At 32.5% G+C, this 18687-nt stretch overlaps 1 protein-coding gene across 5 annotated transcripts in view; it reads left to right on the plus strand.

Annotated features, from left to right (window-relative positions):
• Window positions 1-18687, plus strand: part of LOC111054334 (baculoviral IAP repeat-containing protein 6) — a 101690-nt gene that overhangs the window by 23980 nt on the left and 59023 nt on the right. For 4 of the 5 annotated variants that reach the window (XM_039426096.1, XM_039426098.1, XM_039426095.1 and 1 more), the window contains exons 13-23: window positions 731-928; window positions 3539-3733; window positions 4585-4799; window positions 6123-6445; window positions 8447-8628; window positions 11613-11726; window positions 13575-13793; window positions 14828-14996; window positions 16116-16241; window positions 17496-17664; window positions 18373-18496. In XM_039426096.1, coding sequence (XP_039282030.1) covers window positions 731-928; window positions 3539-3733; window positions 4585-4799; window positions 6123-6445; window positions 8447-8628; window positions 11613-11726; window positions 13575-13793; window positions 14828-14996; window positions 16116-16241; window positions 17496-17664; window positions 18373-18496 — 2034 coding nt within the window. The remainder of the gene's footprint in view (window positions 1-730; window positions 929-3538; window positions 3734-4584; window positions 4800-6122; window positions 6446-8446; window positions 8629-11612; window positions 11727-13574; window positions 13794-14827; window positions 14997-16115; window positions 16242-17495; window positions 17665-18372; window positions 18497-18687) is intronic. The other variant, XM_039426099.1, reaches the window with a different exon arrangement.

Here is an 18687-nt window from a genome sequence, read left to right on the forward strand (position 1 = left end):
ACATCTGATTAAAAAACTCAAGTATAAGAAATAGAAAGAAAAATGAAAATCTCAGTACTCTTTTTGAATATTTAATCACAACATGTTTCGGATATTGATGCCTTTTTCAAGACATTGATGTTGTGATTTTATATTCAAAAAGGGTACTGAGATTCTCATTTTTCTTTCTATTTCTATAAAAAGTAGCCCTATCAAGTATAAGAAGTATGGTTCCAAAAACAGTATCAATAATGTTCAGTTTATAGATTATTCACCTCTTTGCTGAGTTTAATTCAAATCATCAAATCAAAAAAAGTTTTATTCACAATTTAAGTACAGACACAAATGAAAAAATATATAACTCTTGAAAAATTTCCCCCCATAGTCTGTGTGTGGGGAAAGAGTTCTAATGAAACATAACTTGGTACTAAAAAGAAAATAATAAATATTTACAATTCAACTTAATATAAAAAGTTAATTAAATCTAGTGAAGAATCCGTTTTTCTAAACGTCAAGAATTTCTAAAAAAAGTATCAATAATGTTAAGTTTATAGATTAGTCACCTCTTTGCTAGCTGAGTATAATTCGTTTTCTAAAACTGTATGACTCAGATTGGTTTTATTATTGACAAGAGTTTTCTTGGACCAGTGTATGATTCATATTTGATATGAAACTTGAATATGCTCTACTATATCTTACAGATTCATTTCCTATGATTAATTAATTTTCATATTCATATATTTATTCACAGAACCAAATCCAAGTGCTATCAGCTTTATTCGAAGATGTGCAATGCCGGTATTCGTTGGCTTGCTCGAAACTGGAAAATCTGGTCACTCCACTGTTGAGCTCGGAATCGCCCAATGTGGGCCACATGTATAACTACCTGCACAAAGTCAAAGAAACCACCAACAACTTGGAAACTCAGAAAATTACTACTGCTTACCAGGTGACTATTTAATTCAATTATTTGCTCATAAGTTTAATCCATTCAGTGATTCATAACTAAAGTGAATATATAGTAAGTGTTATTTACTTTTATACAAGGTTATAACTTGAATGCACAAATCAAGAAGCAAATAAATGATGATGGTTGATTCTTACATCAAAATGCCTTTATAATTTTTTACAACTCATATCACTATAATTTCCTGGTTTTTACTTTCCTTGCCCTATTACCATAGGTAAGGAAAGTATTGCTTTCCGAAAAAAATTAAGGTAGGCTACCCCAATTTGTAAATTTCTATACGTTTCAAGGTGTGTGTGTGTGTGTGTGTGTGTGTGTGTGTGTGTGTGTGGTGTGTGTGTGTGTGTGTGTGTGTGTTGTGTGTGTGTGTGTGTGTGTTGTGTGTGTGTGTGTGTGGTGTGTGTGTGTGTGTGTGTGTGTGTGTGGTGTGTGTGTGTGTGTGTGTGTGTGTGTGTGTGTGTGTGGTGTGTGTGGTGTGTGTGTGTGTGAGTGTATGTGCGTCTGTGTACACGATATCTCATCTCCCAATTAACGGAATAACTTGAAATTTGGAACTTAAGGTCCTTACACTATAAGGATCCGACACGAAAAATTTCGATCAAATGCAATTCAAGATGGCGGCTAAAATGGCGAAAATGTTGTCAAAAACAGGGTTTTTCGCGATTTTCTCGAAAACGGCTCCAACGATTTTGATGAAATTTATACCTTCTTCTTCTTCTGCTTCAATCGTCCGATTGGTTGGCAGCTTTCCATCTTTGTCTGTCCAGAGCCAGCTGTTTTAGTTGGGTATAGCTCTGGACCCCAAGATACCGGGTTATCTGCTTCAAATATTGTAGCCGGGGTCTTCCACGAGCCCGTTGTCCACTGATTGCACCTTCCAGTATTGTTAGCGTGAATTCGCTGTGTCTTATAATATGTCCTATCCAAGAATGCCGTCTGTCCCTAAGAGATTTCAATAGAGTTTTTTGTGTCTCTTCAGCCCTTTGAAATACTTCTTCATTTGTTATTCTATCGGTCCATTTTATTTTCAGCATTCGCCTCCAACACCATACTTCAAATGCATTAATTGCCTTTTCTTCCGCCTTACCGATAGTCCATGTCTCTGAGCCATATAGTGCAATACTCCAGATACAACTCTTTATAAGTCTCTTTCTCAAATCCAAATTCAGACTTTTGGAGGAAAGCACATTCCGTTTATTGATGAAAATGGCCTTGGCTTCTCTTATACGGCGCTTTATGTCTTCTTTGTCTTTTCCATCCTCTGAAATCAAGCTACCTAAGTATTTAAATTTTTTTACTTGTTTGAGGGCGTTATACCTAGATAAATTTATACCTAGAATAGAGTTATTGATAAGCTCTATCAAGTACCACAAGTCCCATATCTGTAAAAATTTCAGGAGCTGCGCCCCATTCATGCAAAGTTTGATTTTAGATTCCCAATTATCAGGTTTCAGATACAATTTGAACAGAAAAAATTAAGTGGAAAAGATTCATCATGAAAATCTCTACAATTTATGTTCAGTAACATTTTCACCTTAAATTGAAAATAAGCTCGAAGTTCGAGAAAATAAGATTATTAAATTGCAAACTGTTGGCAACTGTTGATTCTATTAAATCATTCACTATGAAGAAATAGCAGACTTCATGTGTTTGCAGCGTTATAGTCCTGTCACCAGCTGGCTTAGATCTTTAAATAGTAGACTTGAGTTGCGCGGGAACACTAGCGTCAGTTGATCAATTTTCATATCGGCAAGGAAAGTTGTGTGAGTGCGCCACACCATTTTTCTTAATAAACTAAGGGATTTGACAACACATGAATTTTAGGGATGTGAATTTCTCAATTGTGATGTTAACACATTTGATTTCTTCCTGAAATACTGCTATTCTACATTTTCTACATAATATATTGACTTTAACATTTCATTTATGCTGTAATGTGTAATGATTAAAAGATTATATGCAGACTCGTACGTCATATTGTTATCTGGGCTGTAGTAATGATATTGTTAAATTGTTGATGCACCGTCATTATTTCACTTTAAATAAAGAATGAACGATTGAAATTAATGTACGTATCATAGTAAATATTTTAACAGACCTTGAAAACAATACTTATCTGAAAATTACAATCAAACAACTTGAAACAAAATGGTTAAATGGTATTAAATTTACATTTATTAGAATTTATGTTTATTTAACAATTCTTATTTTTCGGTCTCTGATTTTCGTTAAGACGGTTTATGCACTTGTAATGTATTACGGCCCGGTTGCACAATAACCTGTTAAATTTGAATAATGATTAAATGTCACGAAAACCAATCAGACAAGGTTTTTTTTGAAAATAAGTCTTCTCTGATTGGTTTTCTTGGCAATTAATCACGTTTAAATTTAACAGGCTTTTGTGCAACCAGGCATAGGTCTTACTATGGTCTTACTGTATTGTTTACAATTAACTTGCTTTTTGTTTACTATTCTATGAATGCATTCAGAATGTTAGAATCATTTGAGCAGTACAAGCTATGCTGTAATTCAACAAATTCTCAATAGTTTTTGATTGTGTAATTTTCTTAATCTAATTACTTATTTTTCCAGGAATGCATTACATATCAACACCAACTGAACATAATCAGAAGTGTTATGAGAAGATTTGGAGCTAAATCAACTCCTGTATCGACTGATATCCAACAGAACTTGACTACTTCTTGCACCGATAAACTGAGAGTACTAGGTGAAAGCCTCACCGATTTACTACTGTACATTGTCTACGGAGTTGGTTTCGATCCTAGAGTGAGTTGATCAATCATTATATTTCTTATTAAATTGATTAATTACATTAATTAGAGGATTCAGATTAAATCTTTCTCTTTTAATATCATTATTGATTGTTCAAATAATCATATATGAACGTCTTCATCAATAATATTATGTTTTATAACATGAACCTTGATTAATAAGCCTTTTTTAATGAACCTAAAATTAATATTCTCACTCAATCTTCTTCTATAGTATATTGTCTATTCTCTTCATGTAATGAATAAATTTTCATTTCAATAATATTCTAGACATTCTAGAACCTATTATAGATGACCCATCACAAACTGCCCTCTTATCAGACAATTCCAAGAAGATTGAATCATCTACTAATGATTGTTCCATCACAAGAAAAATGTTGAAATTGCAGCGGCCTGAGAGGATTTAGTACTGCTCTGTTTCTCTAGCAGTCTGTTTTGCATTGTTCGCAGGCAGTCAACCAGGTAAACTCTTCACTAGCCGTCCTAAACTGTCTATACCCAATTTGAATGTTCAATATACAAACAGGATAGTCACCTGTGAGTCAAATACTGAACCACAGTCATTTGTAAAGTCAGCTGTTCTGAATGCCTTGAAAATACAGTTAAACAGTAAATTAATATGCATAGTTGGCAGACCTGTTCAAGTATTCTATAGGCCAGAACTCAGCTCGTGATGAATGGACGCAATTAATCAATTATTCTATAGAAATTAATAAATTTTCTATATTATCGAGTACAAACTGTGTGTTGTCAATAATGTATCAGAATGTGAGCTAACTTTTCCGTCTATACCATTCACGTTTTGTCGTAATTTTGTGAACTGATTGTGTGAAATGGTGATTGCAGGTGGATTCGGCGCATCTGCACCAAATGGTGGACGAATCGCAGTGCGAGAGGCTGTTCAACTGCATCTGTGTGGGAGAGGACATCCGAATGCAGGTGTCATGTTGCACTCTGCTAGTGCGCCTGTGCGGACTGCAACCCTGGTGGGGATCTTTCCTGGTCAACACCATCAAACATCTCTACTCCTCCAAACAGTTCAACATATTCCCGCAAGATAGGTGAGTTTATATCTCATATCATGTATTGTCTGAAAAGTAAGTTAGAAAATAGTTTCGCTAAACCTGAATAGGTCAGTACATATTTATGTATTATTCAATAAACATAATAAATACTATGAGAATAAACTAAAGAATTAATTTATTGTCTCTTGGCTTGTAACTGAACATTTGGTTTGCTGTCTGAAACAAGCTTTAGTATTGAAATATGTAAAATCTTATTGAGATTAGTTCTTCCATTCTGTTTTCTGAAGTTCTGTTATTCTTTCAATTAATTCAAATGTCTATTATGGATTCCAATTCAATAAATGAGTTCTAGAGTAAACATGGTTTTTCTTCAATTCAATCCGTAATAATGGACTAACGTAATAACCGGGGAACAGTTTGACTCAGTTGTCGCGCTGATTAGCTATCGCTTGGATAAGTTAAGAATCATGCGCCTGATACTCCCGTTGGAAGGGTGACCGCTTGAGCCAACTCTTCTGAATATGATTCATGAATTGTTAAATCGCTTCCCGGTGGTTCGGAACCCTCTTAAAATTGTAGGTCTCTTCATCTCTCATTATCATCCGCCTCATTACCCATGCACAAGCCTAGAGCTCATGTGGGCATCACCATAAGGAAAAAAATCTAGTTCAGTTCAACTCTAAGCTACGATTCTTGACGACCTTTCATCGATAGTGGATGATTCATAAATGCATCCTCCAAATTTGCTCATGTTTAGAAAGAGTTAGACTGTCAGATTTGATAATTATGGAACTTTTACCCTTTTCACTGATTGCAAGTGATTCATAAATGCAACCTCCAAATTTGCTTATGTCTAGTTTGTCTAACAAACTAACCAAACAGTTAAATTGTCTGATTTGATATGGAACTTTTTTCCTGATCAAGTTAGTTAAGTTTAGATTTATCTCTGTCTCCAGCATTTATGAATTTGATTTAGCTATTCGTTTTGCTATTCAGATATTTTTAAATATTGTACAATTCATTTGAGTTTGAATTCATCTCTGTCTCCAGCAGTTTATGATATTTTATTAAAAAAAAACATTGTATAGTCCGAGAGATATTCCCTTTTACACGGTTTTTCTCGAAGACAGAAAGGCCCTATGCTCTTTCTTTCTCTAATCACCCCCACTTCATAACAGCATTCTCTCGACTCTTGTTTCAGAATCCTATAATTGTGCATGCTTAACTACTGTCCATGCTACAAACTGTGGAAGGAGAAATCGGTTTCCCCTCTTCATGTTGATAGTGATATCTCTTGCACTGTTATTGAAATTATATGTTTTTATATTTCTGAATGTGTTGATTTTGTGCCCGTCGCAGAGTGTTCATCCTGCTGATCTACATGGGCCGTAAGTCGCTGTGCGGCGGCGCCAACCGCAGCTCAGTGATGGACAGCCTGCTGAAGACCATCCTCAATCAGCTGCAGTCGCTGGCCACATCAGCTGATGACCAGGAGGAGGGCGCAGTGGGAGGGGGTGAGGAGGCAGGTGCAGTGGGAGGGGGCACTGGCTTCTTCCGACTGCAGATGGACTTGTCGCTGGTCGGGTGGCTGCTGCTGTTTCTGTCGCAGTGTCTCGACTCGCAGCCCAGCTTCTGTTCACTCGATGAGCTGCCCGACAAGATGAAGAACTCCAAGAATAGTGGTGAGTTATGCTGCCAAGCACGGGTACATACTAGTAGAACTAGATTGAAAGTAATAAATGAATTAATGTATTATAATTATTCCAAATATCCTATGCAAGCTATATAAATAGAACTAAAGAATTAAAGATCTGAATAGCAGTAGGCATTTTAGCTCTATTTATTTAGCTCTCTATATAAATCGAACGAAATACTTCTAAATAGCAGTAGCAGAAGTCCTTAGTTCTATTTATATAGCTCTCATTGGATATTTGAAATAATTATTATATAGTAATACACAAAATTCATGTTACGCATTGTTCATACTTCTAGTTTGGCTAGAATACCTGATTCTCTTAATAAATGGTATTCTTTATTCTCCTCCAACTCGACCTTAACAATGAAGTAACCAATACCACGGGAGGAATATTATTACCAGAAAAATCACAAGGAAAAGTTCTTCATGGAACTGTTATCGCTGTTGGCCCAGGAGCTCGAAATAATAATGGAGAGCTCGTTCCGACCCAAATCAAAGTAGGAGACCTAGTGCTGTTGAAGGAGAAAAAAGAATACCATTCATTTTGAGAATCAGATAATCACTTCACTTGTATTGACCACTTTATTCAATCAATAAAAACAATAAATTTATTTATTTATTAATATACAAATACAATCCAGGTAAAAATATATATAACAACTTGTAGTACCCTTTATTAAAAACTTTAAAATATTTTAACGTCTTGTTTCGACCATAGGTCATTTTCAAGTTGAAATTTTAACTATTTTAAATTTTAAAGGATAGTACAAGTTTTTATATTGTTTTTATTGATTTGAGAATCAGATATTCTAGCCAAACTAGAAGTATATACAGTAATAATATTCCAGCAGTTGGTTAACTGCAATTTCTAATAAATCCTCCATTTTTAATAAATGAATATTCATGTCTCATAATGTTAATTTATATTATAGACAGCGCCATTATCATTGGTACAGTCGGTAGGTATGTGTACATGTCATGAGTCATCAATGTCGCTTGTAAATTTACTTTATAGACAGCCCCATTATCATTGGTACAGTCGTATAATGTGTAAATGTCATGAATCAATATCGTATTGCTTTAAAAATGAATTCAATTGTGTTATAGTAGAACAAATTGTTTGATTTATAAAATATTTACTGCAGCATTCGTACATGTAAGTTTTATGAGAAAAAATTACTCACGATATATTAATGCCATTTTCAAGTGAGTGAGTGTGTGAAATAAATAATTTTGAATATAATACTACTAACTTCTTGCTTGTGATCACTGTATTGTATTGTTGAATGTTTAGTTTCAGCAGTACTGTAATTAGCCCGTAGAGTGCAGTTGCTACTTGTTAGTTCTGTCACAGTATACATACAGTATGAAAACTCGGCTAGTACCCTGGCGCAAAAATCCGCCATCTTGTTAGGAAGCTCCGCATTGTAATAGTATTGATGGGAGGTTCGGATCACTTTACTGATCCGGATCAATTGATCTCGTTCACTGCCGCGAGCCAATCAGAAAACCAGGATTGGGACCTCCTAAGGTCACGTGACGTGTCTAGTATTTGTGCCATGTAAAAAGCATTGGTTGGATAGGCGTTTGATTGGCAGTTTCCATTCTGTATCAACCATCGAGCAAGTCGGACTCCTCTGGATCTTTTTTTAAAGTGAATTGTTTATTTGCAAACCATCATTTATATACAAGTTTATCGTGGAGAAATTTAGAGTAAAAGCGAATTGAAAAAATAATCATAACTCAATAGTTTAATCTATGTATAAGCTAGATCTATTTCGATAAATTGTTGAAATCTTTGCTCCACATTTTTTGAGATTCTCCGGAAGAACTTAGCTTCAGTATAGCTTCAACAACCTTGAATAAACTTCCAAGTTCTATGTTAGCTTGTTGAGTTTTAGAAGTTATAGTTTTAAGAATACCTCTAGTTTTTCACATGAAATTCTTTTGCAAGTATTATTATAAATTAAATTTTCTCTTATTTCAGCCCCTGCATCGAGATGGGACTTCCTTCAAGGCGAAATGGCCATGCAGAGACGAACTTACCTGACAAATAAATGCACAGCTTCCAGAAATTATCGCCGTAAACTGCAGAAGAAGCTGATGCATCACAAACAACAGCTCGACGACCTTGAATCAGCTAAGAAAGCGTTTCATGCTTCAACACAGGTATGCATTTTAAAAAAATGTTTTTTGTTATTGAATTTTGTTTGAAACAAAGTAGTCTTTAGTGAATTATATGAGAAATGCAGTTGTCACACTCGCCTATAACCTTGAAAAATCTAAAATATTTCTGGAAATACATTTAAACATATAGTATTTATGAAACAGTAATTCTTTAAAAATTGAGCATTTTTTATCCCTCTTGTCGTCTAGACTCTGTATCGTTTCTTATTGAATGAATTTTACTGTGAGACGAAAAATACAGCCTAGTAAGAAATTCTCATTCAGTAGACAAATATGACATTAGAATAAAAATTTTATCTAGAAAAGAGCATACACATTTCTAAAATGTCAGTATAATTTGTCATTTGATTGACAATTCGGTTTATTTTTTAAAATAAATTTTGGATTCCATTACGAACTGCAATTTCATAATTCACTAGTAATTCATATTCACTTTTTGTCTAGAGACAAGTTGTCTTCTCATATGTAAAAATAATTTATATTGAATTGAATTGAAATTATTGCCAAAATTACAAATACATATTTGTACAATATTAATTACAAGAGTATACAATACAAATAGACATTGATTTTAAATGGGGAATAACAATATTATCAATGTAATATTTGGCACTGCCTTATGTTGGAAACCTTGTGTGTTGGCAGTGAGTTGCAGTTCACTTATTCTGCTTCAAGTACTTTTTATACAATTCAAATTTTATAATGTTAAAGAAAGTATTACAGTAATTAACAAAAATCGCAAAAGCTTGGAAAAAAACAAAACTCAAGAATATTACACATTATATGATAAAGTGATATCCAATTAATTATTGTGACGTCTTGAGGCCATCATGACAGTTAATCTTTCAAAAAGAGAAAATAAATACAATAAATATATTAATTCTATGTCCTTGATTTTTCTATTTCAAGATTTTTCAGTATGACTGGGAGTTGGTTTTATTATTGATTTATCAAATTCTTTGATGAAAAAATTATAAAGATTAAGAATTAATATGCAATATTCAGCCTTCGTGTGTATAGTGAGCATTCTGTGTTGAATCGATGTTGGAGGAATTTTATTAAAATAGAAGGGACTTTAACTGTATTTCTCATGAGTTCAAATTCTCTGTAAAACATATTATTGTATGCATCGAAGATCAAGATATACATTTCTTATTCGTTGAAAATTCAATTCTTCAGAAATACATGAGTGTGTCGTATCAATTCATTAAACATGACTTCTAAGATAAACATCGAGCATTTGTTATGAAAAAAATATATTTTCTGTATTAACCTCCCAAAACTTATTGATAAGTTTTTTTTTATTCATATTTCTATGTGCACTTGGTACTTAATGTTATACTTTGTTTCTGTTTCATGAGAAATGATAAGTTTACTCATGAATTTGCTCAAATTAAGTTATTTAACACCTTTAGACAGGATATAAATAATATATTGAATTGCTTTTTTTGTTTGTCTTGGTTTGTGCTTTTTGTTGATTTGAAATAGTTTGTCTGCTACTTACTGTGGCTAACAAGTCTAACACTAACAAGTCATTCAGCTTTCAATGTGTCGCTATTCAAGTTTATTTGTGTGAGCTATTTTTACCTATTCTAGTGCTATTCTCTACTTGAAATATCCTCTGTTGCGGATAAATTCTAATGTAATTTTAGTTATGGGAATGAATTGGGGAGCAAGATCCTATCATACACTTGTAAACCATACCTTTTTTTATTGTAAAACTCTTGTTATACGCGTTACCCTTATTAAAAGTTGAATAGATCTTAATCAATTCGCATTTTATTTTCCATGTACAGCACTTATCAGGTCTCATGTCGAATGTTACTCAATTTATGTTATTTGAATTAAGGATCTACCTAGTATACATTTTACTCAGCTATGATTGAAGGCTTCAATAATCACATATCATTTATCTCAATTATGAAGTATCGTTATCATATTATTTACATAAATAACACAAATGAATGTCAGCATTGATTATTATTATAAAACTCAGTAGTAAATTTCTCAAAAGTATAGTCCATCTTTATTTAAAAAAATAAATTCTTATTGAGAATTATGTACATAAAAAGGTCAACTTAACTGATGATATATGTTGAAAAATTATAATAAAGAATCGTCAAACATTTGGAATGAAAAACAAAATATATTCTATCTGTTTATACTGACACTATTGAAAAACCAACTAGTTACCTGCTATTTGAGATTTTGAGACTGAAATATCAACAAATTTATCACAGAATTCTGTAAATTATATTCTCAGTAGGTAAGGTTTTTTTTATTTAGTGTAGAATCTGACTATTATTGTTTTACACCAGATAATTTTTTATTAATTGCAATAACATGTACTGTGGTTTTCTGTAAAGTGTAAGGTTTTTAGCTCGAAAATTTCTAGTTTCAATCAAAATTTAGACTTTTTGTATAATTATCAAGTTACTGTTCTAGATTTTTTGATTTTAGGCTCTAATAGTATCTATTTGATTCAAAATTTGCTCGTTTGAAGTCTGAGTATCTGAGTATTGAAGAGTATAAATTGTATTTTGAAAAGTGAAAGTGACATAACCAACATTTTGATTTGGACAGTATAGTATAAAATTGGAAATGGGACAGTTTTGGGCATGAGCCTGTTGTGCCTTTCCTCATGTTAAGTATTTGTACACAATGTGATAAATAAATAATATTCAGTAACTAATTTCATTGCTTTTGTCAAGTGGCAAGATTTGTGAAGTGTGCCCATTTTCCTGTCGCAAAATGGAAGTATCGTTATTGTTTAAGAAAGTTGGGATTTTGTTTTACATTAAAAAATGTGTATGTGATAGAAGTTATGTATGATTCACATTAGAATGTATCAGTTTAATTCCAAGTTTTTTGGATTCAAATCAGAATCATAAAAGCTGAACAAACTTTTGTTAGTAAAATATTGAAGTGAAAGAAAGAAAATGATGGTGAGGTATGTTTGTGAATAGGCTCTGTCAGCACTGTCAAGTCAGGCGGCAAAACTGTCTTGCAAGCTAGAGACGGCACTCAAACAACAGGAGCAATACTACAAGAAGTCTGCCAAACAAGCTACATCGCCAAGAGTAAGACTAACATTATTGCTAAAACAAAATCGCACTCTTTTAGTCTATGCTTAGAATCGGGGTTTATAAGATTCAAGTGCTACAAAGCTGATTTTTTGTATTGCTCTCACAATCAAGAGATAATTGAATTTATTGTTCTAAAATTCAATTGAGAATGTTATTTGGACGTTTGTTCATTGATATAAGTTATTACAGTTTAATAGAAACCAATCTACAACCAAATAATTTAATCAGATGACCTTTATATTTTAGATAGTACAGTCGATAGAAAATACTCAGTTCCCATAAGGCCGCTGCAGTTTCAAGTCTCATGGCTGTAAAACCAAAAATAATCATGGTTATCAGTAGTTTTATTTTTATGATTTTAATTAATCGGTATTGTTGTAAAGAACTGGGAAGCCAAACAAAATAATCAAGCCAAAAGTATAGTCAAAACGTTCTTTAAAATCCTGCAAATGTGGAAGCGTAGTCAGTGCATGCTGAAATTTGAATAGATTGATCACTGTTTTTAAGATTAAATTATAAAAAATGAATATTTTTATCATTTTCATCTATCTATCTATGTCATCAGGTTATTTAAACTGGGTGTAAAAATATATATTTTATTGTTAAAGTTGAAAGTTTACGTTATATAAGGCTCATGGTTTATGGTTCATTTTTACTAGTTATTTATTCTAAGAAAATATTTTTTCAACCATCAACGTTACGGTTTTTATTCACTGTTTTATTTTGTATGTCTCACTACGAGATGATTCAGCACTTAATTTTGGATGTGGAATTAGCATTTTGAGAATATCACCTCCTTCAGGTATCATAAAATGATAGTAAAACGTAAAACATTATGCTGGATTACAAATGTTTGCTTTATAATCATAATCAAGATGTATCAATGATGACAAAATATGTACGAGTAAAACTGACTCGAAAAATGTAAGAAAACAATTTCAACAGATTTCCTAAATCGGACAGACATTCATGAAGTTCAGTGTTGTTGGTATCCAAATTCAAGCCAATGTTGACTCATAATGTTTTTTTGCTACGAATGCGTCATGAGGAATAATATGTATTGTACTTTATAAATCTCACCTGGATTTGATTAGATAAAAAGCTATTATACATGTAACGAAAATAGGAATATTTGCAAAAATGTTTATTTGATAGGATTAGGTAATAATGATTACGAAGGCCCCAGAAATATGCATGTAAGAGGTACAACTTTTCAGACTCCAATAATTGTTGTAAGAATATGTGAGATTTGTCAAGTTTTGAATTCACTGTAGTTTATTTTTCTTGAACTATTGATTATTCTTGTTTGATAAATAGTATTCCGTGAATGACGCTGTACTTATAAACGAGCATCATATTGACTACTCATTTGAAGTAAAAATATAAGCTTTATTGATACATTCCTGTAAAAATATTGAATTCCTGGGATGATTGACTATTTTAGATACATTTCCAACACATACTTGAAACTTTCCTACAATTCTACACAGATCCACCTTTTTTCTATTGTAACAGCCTGTTCAACAAATAATTTTACTCTGAACTTCAACTATTTGTTGTGTAGATTTGCGTGTGACTCCTAACGTTTTAACAACGTGTCTTAACATTTGTGGTTGCATGGTATCGTAGTAGTTTTCCGTGTACGTTGATAGAACTTTTTTAATAAGTCTTGGGTCCGGTTTCATGGACATTTATTAAATCTAATAGACCATTAAACCTAAAGATTCAATTGAATAAGAATATTTAATGGTTCATTAGATTTGATAAGCGTCCTAGAAACTGGACCTTGATATTCTAGGGTACTCGTTTGGATTATAGTTGTTGAAATGTTGATGATTTCAGACAAGTAAAGACCAACAAGGATCGTTTCGTTCAAGTCGTTCGGGCGAATCGTGCAGCGATAGTGACGGAAAGAGGGGTTCGAATTCGCTGAAAGACTCGGATTGCCAGTTTCTGATGCTGCCCAGAACTCATTGTCTTCCAGTTGCCAGAGCTTTAATCAAATTTCTACTACACATGGATATCACATGTAACATTGACCTGTTTCTACTCGTTTGCAAGGTGCGTCGTTGCATTCTCCTCCAGCATTACTAAACTGTTCAAAATTATTTCATGAATTCTCTATGTTGTAAGTAGGAAATGTGTTATGTCAGTGTTGTTATGTCTATTAAGTTGTTAACTAGTTTATAAAGCTATTATTTTCAATTGTATTTCCAAAGATATTGAAGAATTATTCAAATGAAATAATAAGACTTGACCTATTTCGGACTATGTATAACCCTATCTAAATTCGGAAGAGGAATAGCACAAGGTTACCTTATTTCTCTCAACCTATCATTTTGATGTTGTACTTAATGAATGAATAAAATATAATGCATTGACCCCATTAAATTCAAACTGTGATTAAGTGCTAATTAAAAGTATCATCCGCTTCTCTGATTGGTTCTCGTGTGTCATTTTACCGTTATTTAATCAACGTTAAAATTTTACAGATTGATGACTTGTGCAACCGGGTCTATTGTCTTCTAGGATCGAAAAGTTGAATTTGTAGAAAACCGTAGTTTCAATGATTGTGACATCATCGTTAGTAGTATCATAAAATAAGAACAGATAAATATTACCTTTGTTTTTACTATGATTGTATGTTGTCTTGAAGATAATACAATACTCATTTTTGATATATTTTCTCCAAGCTAGAGTTTTTTTAATACAATAAACTATCTACGTTCATCTGGTTTCAAAATTGTATTTTTTGAAATTACTAGTCAATAATTGCTTCGATTATTCATATATTTTTAATAACCCAAATTATTTGACGCATTGAAAACATAATTATTGCTGACTCATCAAACTTATTTAGAATTTTGTTCTATTTTGAAATGTTGATAATGAATGGTTAATCTGCTTGATTGATAGCACGTGCTACAGTTTGGACAAATATTTTTTTATAAAAATTGGTTGATTTGTTTAGATGCTGATAGCGAGGGAGACAGTTTGGACAAATAATTTTTTGTACATAATCCGTTTATTTGTTTAGGTGATAACACATGTGGCAGTTGTGACTGATCATTTGTTGTGCATAATGTGTTGTTCAGGTGATAGCGCGGGTGACAGTGTGGACGAAGCCAGGTGTGTCGCTGGGCGAGATCATGACCCAGGACCAGTTGGCCAGCCTGCTTCTGATAGCCGTCTCGAACCGGTCGGTGTGGGGAGGACCCTGGGCCTCGCATGCCATCACCTGTCTACTGCAAGACATCATTCAAGGTATTCTAATTAGTTCATCGAATCAAGGCGGATTCACACATATCAGTATCAGAATCGGTTATCAGTACCGTCTAAATATTATTCCCATCGATTTAAGGCGGATTCACACATCAGAATCAGTGACCATTACAGTGAAAATTAAATTCCCAAGAGTCGTAATGGGACTGCTCCCACTCAGTCTAGCTGAGCGAATATGAATTGTCACATTAGAACTCAAATAAATAATATTCTCAATATACCTAACACGTTCACTGATATGTAAAAATCAGCATTTATTGAGCATGCTCCAGTAATATAATTTGTAGATTGTTCAGACAGTATTGAAATCAGTTTCAAATTCATTACAATTCAAGTTCAAAATTCATCATAAGTTAATGATTCAAATTTTATTGTCCAGTTTGAGCATACTAATTTAACTATATATAGTCTCTGAAAAGTTACACATCATTGGGATTTTACTCTTATTCTATTAACATTATACTCCACAACATTTATTAAATTTAGTTTCTGTTCAAGTCCAAACTTATCTAAAATACCTATTACGAGTTTCTCCTATAGTTACTCTAAATTTATGACTGTCACTTCATGTACTGTATGTCCATGGACTGTCATGTTCATGTACTGTATTTAACTGTTTTATTTCTGTGGAGAATTTTCCCATCATACATGTTATCTAGTTTTCATAAAACTGATTATTGTATCTCAACTATATAATCATATTACTGGATGTTTACTATTACTTTCCACCAATTATTCTATAATTATTATGGTATTTTAATATGATGTTGCTTACCACAGAAATTATAAATATCAATAGTCTTATGTGAAAAATGAAATTTTCTTATGAATAGTATTTATGGGCACCGACAGAAAATTCTCTATTAATTATTTAAAAGAGGTATAGACATTTTTTTGATTTTGAATTAGAATGATTTCATTGTCGGACTATTTTAATGAGTTTTCAATGATTATTCATTACTTCATATTTTTTAATGTTCGTTATTTTGTTTTTTGTAATAGTTTTAATGACTTTTATCAACTTCTTGTTATATTTTTATTGACGTTTTCTATTGCCTTGATGGAATAAAAGTATTCTTATCTTATTCTTGATGATTGCAGGTGTGAATAGCAAACCTTCTAGTCCAGTTGATCAGGCCGACTCCAGAGCCGAATCGAAGGAGTCCGACGACCCAATGAGAATGCCAATGAGAGAACCTTCCATCCTGGATGTCAATATCATGCCTGGTAAGATTTAATTATTGAATCTCCTTTACTGTTTTCAGCCTTCGTGAATTGTTGATAAATATTCTCACCTAGTATTCTTATTAGAGCTATCTTATCGTATCTTCTAAAAGAAAAATCAAATTAAATTTATTGCTTCATTTTCAATGAAATTAAGCATGATATTTTACACATTGAAAATTAAAAGCTAAAGTATGTACCACAAGCGACAATGTTATTAAATCGATCCAAAAATTATGCATTATTCTTCAGTAAGTTTGTTTGATGGTGAAGGTTGATAATTTATTTTTTATCGAAATTATTAGTGTCTCTATTGAAATTAATGAAAAGATAAATTATTGCATAATAATAAAATCGAGTTACCTGGCTGGCTCAGGTCTGGTGTCAGAATTTTCAGATCGCATCTGATCAATTTCAGGGCATCTGACATGATCCAACGACTGCTTTTTAGGCAGCCGGGACCGATGACTTAACGTGTCCATCCGAAACACGGGAGTTGCCCGAGATAAATATCTGCATAATGCATAGGCTATAAATTTTACTAAAAGATTACATTTGAAAAAGATTCATAATTCTATTTTAATTCACTATAGTTGAAATTTGCTGTAAACTTCATTTCTCTTAGAACATTACATACTTTTTTGTAAACGTTGTACTGAACTAAATTACATGCAGTTTTCACTGAAAGAGAGATAACTGCCCTATATGTGCCGGCTTTACTCGTATTGAATTGCAAAAGAAAATTCGTTGATTGGGATTCGTTGAAGTGTAAATTGAATGAAATATATGGTAGCATCACATCTCGGTTTTTTGATAGAAGGACTTGAACTATGTGAACTTGAATCATTGAATAAGGCGGTGACTAATTTGAAAAAGAAAGCAGTGAGTTTCAAAATGAACTGTCGGGACTCCATATAAATAGCATCATAGTTTCACAAATGCTAAGGCCTGGTTGCACAAAAGCCGGTTAAATTTCACGAGAACCAATCAGAGAAGGGTTTTTTGAAAAGATGGCTTCTCTGATTGGTTCTCGTGGAATTAATGACGGTTGAAATTTAACCGGCTTTTGTGCAACCGGTACTAACAGTTTGAAATAAATCTAATTATAGACTAGTATCGTTCGATATTTCATTTATTTTTCAAACTAGTCACCGCCTTATTCAATGATTCAAGTTTACAATGATATCATTAATTCAATGATACACAATTCATTGATTGATTCATTAAACTGATTTAATACTGAATTGAATGTTTCAGGCCCGTCATCATCTTCATCGGCGAAGAATGGTGAAAGCTACGTTCTGCCGTCTCTGTTTGAATCAGACGATAGTGACATGGAGGATCTGCTGGAAGATATACTAGAAAGAGGAAAAACGCTTTTCATTAGAAAATCCAGCTCAAGAATGGCTGTTGGAGCTGTGTCAAGGTAATCAAACAATATTTTACCAAATCGTACTTCTTATTTTCCACTTAATGATTTGTATATTCCACACTGTGCTATGTATACCGCAATGTTATGTATATTTTCCACTTGATGAACTATGATCAAAGCAGTAGAGAATGTGACTTGCTAGTTCTCAAATATTTGTTTGAATGAATTATCAACATTTGAGAAAGCCATTGCCCTAAGCTACATTGAAAACTTCATCAGATGAAGTTTCTTTTTCAAGAAGTAAACTAGACTTGATGTGTTCCTAATAAATAGAATGCATGATTTGACCTTTTTGTAATGTTCTTATAAAACATCAGTCCAATATGACCACTGCTACTGCCCACTCTTGAAATGAGATTATGAAAATAAGCTTGATAAAATAGATAATTCAAGTCTTCTGTTTCTATTTCTAAATTTATTTGAATGCCATAATAGGCCTACATAGTAGTTGTAAACTGATGTAACATGATAGTATAGATGAATAAATAATAATTTCTCTGGATGTTGGACGACACATCCAGAGGAGTTTATTCATAAATTCATACATTACATATTTTTTTTTTCATATATTTTCAATAATATAACAATATTCAGTGTTTACAAAAATGATACCTCACTATATAATATATGTGTCGAGGTTATCATCAAATATCAAGTATCTCTCTATTTATTCGATATAAAGTTTCATGTGTTGTGTTACAGTATTTCAACAGCTCTGGATTCCAGACTGGAATATGGCTTGGAAAACAACGTTTCAGTCAATTTGAGAAGAATAACAGCTCAAGCCGCATACAATCTGCCGCTGTGCATCAACTCTTCAATTGCAGTAAGTTTATTATTTATTTTCCAATAAATTACTTATTATTCAAATTTAAATAAGCTTGAAGAGTAATTCAAATATATTTATTCATTATTTCTTCTTTATAAGTTTATTTTTCACTCTAAAATCTTACTAAAAGTTTTTCCAAATATGTATTGGAACAGTAAATTATATTAGTTTGGTTATAGTTCAGCAGA

This window comes from Nilaparvata lugens, chromosome 4 (genome assembly GCF_014356525.2).
Source record: "Nilaparvata lugens isolate BPH chromosome 4, ASM1435652v1, whole genome shotgun sequence".
NCBI classification, from domain to species: Eukaryota; Metazoa; Arthropoda; class Insecta; order Hemiptera; family Delphacidae; genus Nilaparvata; species Nilaparvata lugens.